Source organism: Plectropomus leopardus, chromosome 3 (genome assembly GCF_008729295.1).
Source record: "Plectropomus leopardus isolate mb chromosome 3, YSFRI_Pleo_2.0, whole genome shotgun sequence".
NCBI classification, from domain to species: Eukaryota; Metazoa; Chordata; class Actinopteri; order Perciformes; family Serranidae; genus Plectropomus; species Plectropomus leopardus.
Genome location: NC_056465.1, coordinates 29,431,096 through 29,442,055, shown reverse-complemented (window position 1 = coordinate 29,442,055; position 10,960 = coordinate 29,431,096). Strand labels below are relative to the sequence as shown.

At 39.0% G+C, this 10,960-nt stretch overlaps 1 protein-coding gene across 2 annotated transcripts; it reads left to right on the top strand.

Moving 5' to 3' along the window:
- The first annotated feature begins 82 nt into the window (after positions 1 to 82).
- march2 (membrane-associated ring finger (C3HC4) 2) lies at positions 83 to 9,512 on the top strand. Of its 2 annotated transcripts, none has more exons than XM_042483600.1 (5): positions 83 to 374; positions 4,380 to 4,679; positions 5,836 to 6,031; positions 6,322 to 6,531; positions 7,303 to 9,512. In XM_042483600.1, exons 2-5 carry the CDS (start codon positions 4,498 to 4,500, stop codon positions 7,459 to 7,461), a joined length of 747 nt encoding a protein of 248 aa, XP_042339534.1. In that variant the 5' UTR covers positions 83 to 374; positions 4,380 to 4,497; the 3' UTR covers positions 7,462 to 9,512. The 2 variants fall into 2 exon arrangements, with proteins under 2 accessions (XP_042339534.1, XP_042339527.1); XM_042483593.1 differs by having other exon boundaries at positions 5,836 to 6,040.
- The last annotated feature ends 1,448 nt before the right edge of the window (positions 9,513 to 10,960 follow it).

Below are 10,960 nucleotides of genomic sequence, written 5' to 3'. Positions count from 1 at the left end.
TGGCCGTGTTTTGCGCATGATATGTTTTCGGTGAGAAAGCCCCTCCCTTTGTCAAGCTGTTGTTATTCACAGTCGGTCTGTAACCAGTCCGGAGTGTGTTTAGTGTTTCCGTGTGTGCACCGCAGAGTCAGACGGCTGATGATGAGCCTCGGGGGGACATCTGAAGCTCCGGGACAGCGGAAGTCTGGCCTGCTGTCTGTTGTCAGCTGAGAGCCGCTAGTTAGCACAGCGCCGAGTAGCATAACCGTTAGCATGGCTAGCGAGTGACCAGTTTATTTACACCTACAGCTGAAAAATGAAACGAGACGGAAACACGAGGATGTTATGGCGGTGATGGTTGCCGCTGTGAAGCATTTTTAAGAAGACGACACGGGGTGAGTAGACATTTTTAAGCTTTGATTTTACACCAGACAGCACGGCTAGCATCTCAGTGTAGCTAACTTACTGACAGCTGACAGTTAGCAAACACACAGCTGTAACGGTCCCCAGCTGACACTGTCTATGTGCTGGACAAATGACAAGTGATAGTGATTTAAAAATGTTAAAGTTTGATCATTGCTGATTGTGTCCTAAACATGTCACAGCAACATAGCGAAAAGCTAGACACGGCAAATTTATATATATATATATCCCCAACTCAGAAGGATGACGGACTCTTGTAATGTAATTCTAAGTCCATCAAAATGTTTATTTCATAAGTATAAAACTTTTAAATCACCCCCCAAGTTTATATTTTGTATGATTTTAAATTGTATTTGAAATCCCTAAAACTTCTTAAAAAAGACCAAAAGAACAAAAATGATGTGATATCCTGAAACACTTTCCCTCTGGAGTAAATACCTTAAGTTTAGACAATTCCCTCCTTGTACGATCATTTGTTTATTATTTATGTATTTTAATTTATTAAGTGTATTACTTAAAACACTCTTCACAGGACTGAAACACCTTACATTGTATTGAAATGTTAAAAATTTGAAAAATGTGTTAATCTGTTTATTCATTTATTTAAATGAAGTGCTATTCCATTTGACACCTTTATTCTGTTGCTGAAGAAGTGATTTTTTGCAAATTTTAGAAAAAAAAATCATTCCCCGGCCCAGTGACCAGAAAATATGGCACAGGAATACCTTCTCTCTCTTTTTTTTTTTTTTTTTTTGCTTTTTTTTTTCAGAGGTGAAATGTGTAATATATGTTTCTTTGGTCATTATGTCGAAATCACCCACGCACAGCTCATAGCCTGCTGTTAGGGCCTGGTCTTTATTTATGAGAGGAGGATGTGGCTGGGGTTAGACTTTGTATTTATCTCTTTGAGGTTGTTTTTTTTTTTTTTTAGTCCTTCCCAAAGCTACAAATATTTTCCTTGTGCCAGTATCGTATGTCCCTAGTTTTTACAGTTTGTTGGTATGAGAAAAGAGGTAATTTTAGTTATTTTTAAAAGAAAATACACCTCCCAAATCTGCATGTCTTTGTCTACAAATAAATAAAAAATACTGCCATTTAAAGTTGTCAAAATTAAAAAAATACATATATATATATTTGACATGCTTCCCCCATCTTGCGCCACTTCCTCCCCTTTCATAAATAACCAACAGTCCCTTAGGCTCTTTGAAACATATGCCCTCAGTTTTTGATATATGCATTGTGACTGAATGGACTTTTATCATTCAAACTGCATTTAAATTGTTCATCTTCCTTCTTGCTTTTGTTATTTGAACTGCAAAGATAGCCCTTTTTAATTTCTGACTATGTTAATTTATGTCAGCAGGCATATATAAATATTTTTAAATGTATCACCAAGAAGACAGATGTAAAGAGTGTCTATGTGTTATATCTAGGCGATATACAACAGGGGAACATAAGAATGACCACATTCATAAAACAGTGCACCACAGCGTGAACAGCTGGTTGGAGTTATAACAGACAGCTGGTTGTCAAAATGAAAATGAAAATGAAAATGACTTACATATGTTGGTAGTAAATGCTTGGCATAATGTGTCTGCTCTCATTAACCAACGAATACCCGACAGTACTTAAAATGTACATCAGGTTATGGTAGCATTTAGATGTATAGTTGAAGCTGTTTGCTTAAAATGAGAGGAATTAATAATACGTTGCTCTGTTTTATCCCTGTGTTTACGTACAGTGTATCACCCAGCAACAGTAATCTAATAGGTTTTGTTGTTGTCTTAGTTTTGGGGGCCTCCTCTTTTGTTTATCTGGGTCAGGGATTGCGCCTCTTAATCGTAGCCCCCGTCATGCTGTATCAGTATGTATAAATAATAACACCAGGCAGTAATACTGATGCAGTTTGTCATGGATTTGAACGGGTAATAGGTCATCTGATTAGGGAGCTTTATAATGAAGTTCAAGTTCAGGCCTTCACGAATAAACATTTGCAATCCAGGTGTGAGCAACACAGCTAATGTTACATCTGCAGTTTTAATGGCTGCATATTTAACATAACAAACACGAGGCGCGAACTATGCACTGTGGGGATATTAAATCATTATAACTGTAAAAGTTGTACGAAATAAGCATATGACTAGAGTATAAAAGCAATAAGAAATTGTTTCAATAATTAGGCTACATCTAATGGGCCAAGTGTGGGTATTTTTAATGAAATGTGTCTGACACACTGTATAAACAGATCATCATTTCCTTCACTATATTACTGCTTGGGGATTTAAGTAGATCAGATGTTATGCTGAAATGCTTGTAGAGTGTAAATTCTTGTATTTATTATTTATAAGGAGATAAAATAACAACACAGAATCTCACAAGTTAACACAAGAATTTCTGCACCATCTGTTGTGTTAAAGCTCCTACACAACAACAGTGTTGGGTACACAGGATAATATTAGTTTGGGTGTAATGCTATGGTTTAATGTGTTTACGTGCCAGTGACCCAATATGTACCTTTTATAGTCTGCGATGAAGGATCAGTTGTGGGCTTAATATGCCATCTTCTGTCATATACTATGTGTTTTTGTGCTAAAGTTATGCACTTAAAGGTAGTTGTACTGCCATTATTGAGATTGTGAAAAAGCTGAAAAGCACATTTTAAAAAAAAAAAATTAAAGGAAAAAGCTTCAATAGCAATAGTACACACACACCAGAAATATTTATGGTTTTAGAATTTGTCTTTTGTCATGTAATAACTCGTAACATTCGTAATATTCAATTATCTGTTTCTAAACAGGATAATTTCCACACATAAAGACAATTGCACTGTGACAAGTTCAGCGGTCTTTGTCTTATCTGTAGTGAGGGGTTATCTGAGGGGAGACAGCTGTTTATCTGTCTGCTGCACATCACACTCACTGCCTCTCACAATAGCTCGTGCTTTTTATAATGGATTAGCAGCTGCTTTGGGCGAGTTGGCCCACCTCCAGACTGACAGCTTTCTTGTAAATGACACAGTGTCTTTGTAGATAACCTCAGTTATTCTCACACAGCAGGAAATTAATGGTCCATGAAGCACACTTTCAGATAAGCTGTCATATTAGAGTGTTTACCTACAGCGAGGTTGTATTGATAAAAAATATTCTACTTTACTGTTACTTTACTTTGACTGTTGGCTAAGACTGTTATTGCTTTCATGTTGATCTAAGCAGGATGTTGTTATATTTAGCTATAATGCAGCTGCGAGAAGCAGGAGGACATTTAAGGTAACTCTTTCACAATATTGTTATAACTCAGATGACAATGACAATATTTTAAGTGTCATTTCACAGTAACATCAGCATACTCAGGGTTCAACAACGCCACGTCGGGCTAGTAAATCTGACGGAAAGCTATACTTGAGTAAAAGTACAGATATCTTGTCAGAAAATAACTTTGGTAGAGATTACAGTTACCTGTCCGAAGATTACCTTAGTGAAAGTCTTAAAGTATCTGATATCAGCTTGACTTAAGTATTATGAAAAGCAAAAGTACAAGTCAATGCAGGTAATAAAAAAGCAAGCAGTCATAATTTTGATTTTAATTGTTTATTTCCTCTTAAAAATGAAGCATACATTACACTTTTTTTCACAACTTTTTACAACAGAATTTAAAGAACATAATCCAGTTTTTCTTCGCTCAGGGGAGAAATATTGTTATAAAAGTTTACATTTTTTTGGTGACGTAGTGGAGTAACAGTGGACATTGACAGGAATATAAAACCTCAACTACAGTACAGATACACCCAAAAAAATACTGAAGTGCTGTAACAAACTACCAAGGTACAAGTATGAAGTAGCATGAAATGGAAATACTCAACTAAGTCTACCGCAATCCTACTTGAGTACAGTACTTGAGTAAAAGTATTTACTTTCTATCACTGACATTGTTTACATGAAAAAGTAATTAATTTGCAATCTGTCTTCCTCTGTTTGCAGAAACTAACCATTCCCAGCCTGCGGACAGCAAAGTTTGTGCCCCCAGCTTCCAAAGTCAGCCTTCGCCTCTGACCCTTTACACCCTAATCTCTACGGCCAGGGTGTGGCCACTGTAACCATGACGACAGGCGGGTGTTGCCACCTGCCTGGCTCTCTGTGTGACTGCGCGAGCAGCACTGGCCTGTGGAAGAGCGTGGAGGAAGCAGGCGGTGACGGATGCCAGGCGCTCTACGTCACCCAGGTCACAGCCATAGACGGGCGGTTGCTCTCGTCTGTGCTCAAACCCATGAGCACACAGAGGTAAGACCTACCTACGCTCGTGCTTTCAGGTGAGACAACCTGTGGGGGAAATACACATGAAATATGCAGGACAAGCACACGATCCCAGTGGCGACACTGCCTCCTTTTTCATTCTCAAGGCCGTTTTCACAGCAGACATTTTGACTTTGAGCAGTAAGGAAAACACAGCTGTTACTTTTGGTCCACTGAGGTGCCGTTTACACTGCAACGGTTCTTTGTATGAAACGTTTAACTTTTTTTGCAGTTTGGCCTTTTGTTCACACTACAACTGCATTTTGGGGGCCTGAAAACGCAGACTTTTGAAACCAGGTTCTAGAGTGTAATCTTTAAAAAACCCAACACCTCCTGTCGCTATGTAAACTGACAATATGCCGATCCTGTGAGAACGGTGATGTCCTGGCCACACATGCGTGAGTGTGGTGTTCTTCTAGTTCAAAGTTCAAACTGACTCAGTTACAGTTTGGAAGCATCTTCCCTTTTTTTCTTGAGATTTATATTGGATTTTTGGAACATATTACTTTTCTTTTTTTTAAAAATGTGATTGTATTTATTTTATAACCTTCCTATTTGGTCTCCTGTGCATTTGATCCACGTTTGACTGTAAATAGAATATGATATAAGATAAAAAAAAATATAGATGCATTATAAAAGATATAAATGAAAAATAGAACATAAACCACAAAATGTATGTACAAAAGGTGCAATGGAGGAATTGTAAAGTTGGGGGTTAAAGTTGAAGTTAAAGTTGCAGTGCCAATATGTTAAAGTGTTTTTAGTGGATGAGGTACTTTATTTTCTCAACTATTGAAGAGATAAATCATTATGTAGAGCGGCTGTATGCATTAGATGGTCTTTGAGTTTGTGTTGATTGTTGTTGTATTGCTGTAATGTGTTAGTCGTATTGTGAGTGTTAGGGATGTGTATTTATGTAATCTAGTTAATGAAGTGACCCCATGAGGAGCAGCTACTGTTTAATACAGAAGCTTGATATACAAACAAACAAACGAACGAACATGCTGAAGAAGATGCTTTAACCTGCAGAAAATTGATTATTGATTACCGTATTGATTAATTCTGCTAATCTACAGTAGAGTGACTGTACTAAAACTGCCTTTGGCTATAAAAAGTTCTCTCAATATATCGCCTTTTGTCTCAGTGATGGTCCCATCTGCCGTATTTGCCACGAAGGAGGCAACAGTGAGGGTCTCCTGTCTCCATGTGACTGCACAGGCACCCTGGGCACGGTGCACAAGAGCTGCTTAGAGAAGTGGCTGTCGTCCTCCAACACCAGCTACTGTGAGCTCTGCCACACAGAGTTCAGCATCGAGCGCCGACCGAGGCCTCTCACAGAGGTAACAAAGGTCAATGCCCTTTGCCTTGTCTGCATCAATCTTTCCGCTTGTCTTTTTTAAATTTTTTATTGTGCAGTGGTGGGTCTGCTGTTTGTGAGTGACTGTGCATATATGAATGTGTGAAGGAGAAGCAGCTTTTTTCCTCGTCTTTCAGCTTGCTTGCTTGTTGTTGTGTCTTTTCTGTTCTTGACTTAAGATCTTTCTCTTTTTCTGCCTCTCCCTTGTCTCTCTTTTGCATGTATACATTCTCCCTCTTCTCTTTTGTTCTGTGCCCCCTTCTTCTTCCACAGTGGCTGCGGGACCCCGGCCCTCGTAATGAGAAGAGGACGCTGTTCTGTGACATGGTGTGCTTCTTGTTTATCACGCCTCTAGCAGCCATTTCAGGCTGGCTGTGTCTGAGGGGCGCTCAGGACCATCTTCTGCTGGGGAGTTGGCTGCAGGCCGTGGGCCTCATCGCCCTCACCATCGCCCTCTTCACCATCTACGTCCTGTGGACCCTGGTAAAAAATCAATTCTTCCACAGATTTAACTGTAGCACTAATGTAATGCAAGTCTAAAGGTCCAGTATGTAGACTTTAGGGGATATATTGGCAAAAATGGAGTAAAATACTCATTACTATGTTGTCTTCAGTGTATTATCACCTGAAACTAAGAATCTTTGTGTTTTCACAACCTTAAAATGAGCCAGTTATATCGTCATACAGAGCGGGTCCTCGTCTATAAGGTCTGTCATGTTTTTTACGGAAGCCCAGAAAGGGCAACATAAACAATGGCTCCAGATATGACCATTCACGTTTGTGAATCGGTCACCTGAGTTCTCCTACACGCTTGGCACACAGGAGAAGTTTCAGATCTGCAGCTTTATCACTAGACGCCACCAACTCCTTCACACTGGAGCCTTAAAGTGCCTTGAGTTTTGGAATTGCCTGCTAATTTGCCTTAAAGACACGGGGTGTGTGATTTTATAAAGTACTTATCCATAGTTGGTGCATTAAATACAATAGACAGAAAAAAACAAACAAATAAGTCATCCAAATACCAAAAAATGTTTTGCTAATCATTTATGAGTGCATTTAAAGTAGAAATCCATCATTAAAGTATTTTTATGTCTTAAACATAAACACAATTAGATTCTAAACAGGTTAAAGCCCTATTAGTGGCCTTTAAGCTTTACTAATACCCAGCTTAAAGTTTGTGTATAACTATATGTGTATATATAAATATATATATAGATATAGATATTTGACCCCCTATTTCTGTCACCTGGGCAGGTGTCTTTCCGCTACCACTGTCAGCTGTACTCTGAGTGGAGAAGAACAAATCAGAAAGTACGTCTGCTCATTCCTGAAGCCAAGGAGTCCAACTCTTCCCAGCATTCCTTGCTCTCCAACAAACTGATGAAGAAGTCTGCCAATGAGAGTATAGTATGAGACCAAATTGCGATGGTTGATGGTAATGGTGTCTTTTATGGGCAGAGGGCTAATTGTCGCCTGCCAGCTAACCTTTAACGAAGCACTTGTGGGATTTTTGGTTACTTTTTACACACAAAAAAAAGTTGCTGCCCCATCACTACTTTACTCACATCCCCTTTTTTAAGACGTCCTTCCTCATGTGGGTATACAAATGAGCACATTTACATGGGTGTTTACCAGTTTATGCAAAGGCACTGAGGGACCTCATACGGTGATTTGCAGAGACATTTACAGAGACATGGAACTGTCTCATCATCACGGATATGATGCTAATATTAAATAACAGTGACAGTAGATTAAAAAATGACCAAACTAACTTGATTAGTAGACTTTGAAATGTTATAATTGTTGTTCTGCTTGGTTTCAACAGCCCATTAATGGTCTACAGATGACTGTGAAGTATAGCAGGTTGGTTCAGTGAAAGTGTGTGTTCTGATAGATACATGTCATATTTTGGCATGTCTTTACCTGCATAGGCCTTGCATTTTCTGCACAACGTTGCCCATTGAGGAGCTCTTTCATGCGATTATTGTGTGATCCTGCATTACTCTGTAAAGGGAAAAAAAGCTTTGATGTTATTCACAATTCAGAAGCTGGTATGCTGTCTGAGATGAAACTTTTAATTTTACCACAAGCCTATTGGACTTTTTATTATTATTATTATTTTTATTTTTTTTTTCCTACATCTGTTTTTACATGTCATCCAAGACTGGATGGTGGCACAGTGTTATTAAATCCAGAGATTGTGCAATAAACCACTGTGGACATCAAAGACTTCACAGAACATGAAGAGACCTCTCCCAAAATGCACTGTTATGCATGCAAGCATTGTTAATAATTTTGGGGGATTTTTTTTATTTTATAATGTATTGTAAAATTCTTTTGTGGTTTAAAAAAAACTTTTCTTAAACCACTAAACCGATTCAATATTCCTACTGAAGTAGGGTTTGACAGCGTCCTCATAGAGGTTCTTGTATTATCAGCACTTAGTAAGTAGGTCTTGTATAGATTGATAGAAAACTCCATCAAAATGGCTCTTGGAGGAACATTTGTATTGTATTGTTGGGTGGCTGATGCAGTGTACTAAATCATCCTTTTACCGCCTGTTCAAATACTTCATTATTCTTATTTTTGGTTTAATTTGAAAAAAAAAAAAACAGTACAACAATATTGTTGTGTAAATGGACTGTACTTGTGTAGCGCTTTTCTAGTGTTATTGCCCACTCAAAGCACTTTCACACAACACACACATTCACACACACATTCACACACTGGTGGCCGAGAATACTGTACAAGGTGCCACCTGCTACTCAGTAATCATTCACACGCACTCACACTCCGAGGACGAGGCATCGGAAGCAATTCTGGGTTCAGTGTCTTTCCCAAGTATACTTCAACATGTTGCCCGGAGGAACCGGAGATCGAATCGCTGACCTTCCGAACAGATGTCGACCCGCTCTACCTCTGAGCCACAGCCGTCCCAATTGTGTTTGCGTAGTTTTACGTAAAAAACACCAAGAATCATGGAAACTTCCTGCAAGCATTTATCACTGAAGTCATGGTCAAACATTGTCGTCTCTGATGTGATGGAAAAATAATAATAAATTCTGTGACTGTGTTTAGGGATTCTGCAAGTCTAACATAAACGTTACCCGCCAACAATGACTTTCACTGTGGGTACATTATGCAAGCACCACTAAGGCTTAATTTTACTGTTTTCTTTTTTTCTTTTCTTTAAAGGAAGCCAATAGATGCGTGTGTGCTTTTCCTCTATGGATGGATGTTAATGTCACTGATTGTACTGATTGTTTGGGTGAGTGGAGAAAATTCATTTCTCTTTTGTGTAATTAGTTTGGTGCCATTTATAAACGAATAATTTAAGATTGGCCAGTCAGAAAACACAAACTAATGTCTGCCTGGTTTCCAGATTTTTTGGGTCATAACATGTTCTAGTTTTGAATAGTTTACTTCATTTTAGTTAATAAATGTAAAGACGGTTAATTGACAAATGAACTCACTGTGGTCGGTGAAACACATAGGGCTTAAAGAATATAACACTATCATACTTTTTTGGGTGGTGCAGGTGTTAAAGGGACAGTTCACTCCAAAATCAAAAATACATATTTTTCCACTTACCTTTGGTGCTATTTATCATTCTTGATTCATTGCATGAACAGCAGCATTTTCAGCAGTCATTGTCCCTGTAAATTGCCATGTAAGTTCAAGTTAGCAGCTCTTGACAGGAATTTACAGTCAGCACTGATAACTGCCTTGTGGCTCCTATTACCAACCAATAGATAAAACTTAAATGTTTGCCCCTTCATATTCTATGTACTGTATTAATCAGTAGCTTATTAGTTAATGCATTTCCTCTCTGACCGCTACGTCAGATCAAAGCCTGTCATCCTGTGGTGTCTCCTGTATTTAAATGTAATTTATAAAAATTTCCTGTAACTCTACATCATCTGCAGTAGTCTATAATAGCTACATTGAGGGTGTAAAGAACAACATAAATTATTCCACAGCTGCCCCCCATCATTTCCAGTTAGAGAATAGGTGAAATCACAGCAAGGCAGTTAGGCTGGCGCACCAGGCCCCCAAAAACTAAATCTGCCGCTAATAAAAACAGAAGCAATGGGGGGCAGCTGGATAAGAGATGAGCGATGTGTTTTCATATTTATAAAGACTTTGAATCTAAGCTTTCCGCTGATATCGCATAAGCCGCGTTTAGACATCCAGACGCTCCGCAGTGAACGTGGTTACGTCATCAATTTCTGCGCATTGATTCGCCAGAGAAACCTGGCTTTGTCCCGCCTCCTGTGTCCCGATTGGATGAAATTTTCGATGCCCATGCGTGGTTGGTCATTTACTCCAGCAATCAACATTGGGGGTTTGTGTATTTTTCCCGGAAATTTGAGCACGCACGGAAGGAAAACGAGACGACGTACGTGTGTTTGTTTACATGGAGACATACCCAAAAATAACAGAGCTACAAGACAGAGCTCAGCAAGATCAAGATGGCAAAATGACGGTCAACAGTTGAAGAGGTGCTGGAATCATTTTTTTTGGAACGAGCGGCCTCGCGACACTGCAGCTGATTCTCGTCACGATCAGCTGATGCAGCAGCAGGAGGACACGCAGGACAGCGACCAGTTTGGAGACATGAGGTGAGTGACTCTCTGTGTGAATTAAATGTTAAAATTCAAGAATGTAAAGTATGCCACTTTGATTATGGCTGCTGCTCAAGCCCGGATATATTTGTTCACAAAAGTGACTTTGGTGTTGTTTTTTTTACTTTATAGGAAACTGTGCAACGACTCCAAAACTGAGGGAAACGATAGGCGCTATGACCCGATGCAATGGTAAGATTTAGGGAAAAAAGCTGAATGCACCGTGCTGAATGGGATCTATATGTGTATCGGCCATAATATCTGTGTTGTGTTAACATCACAGAGCA

Excerpts from the sequence above, each read along its gene's own strand:
- march2 (XM_042483593.1), top strand. The coding sequence starts at position 4,498 with ATGACGACAGGCGGGTGTTGCCACCTGCCTGGCTCTCTGTGTGACTGC. Across the intron at positions 4,680-5,835 it reads AAACCCATGAGCACACAGAG|TGATGGTCCCATCTGCCGTA; the intron begins GTAAGACCTACC and ends CTTTTGTCTCAG. Across the intron at positions 6,041-6,321 it reads CTCTCACAGAGGTAACAAAG|TGGCTGCGGGACCCCGGCCC; the intron begins GTCAATGCCCTT and ends CTTCTTCCACAG.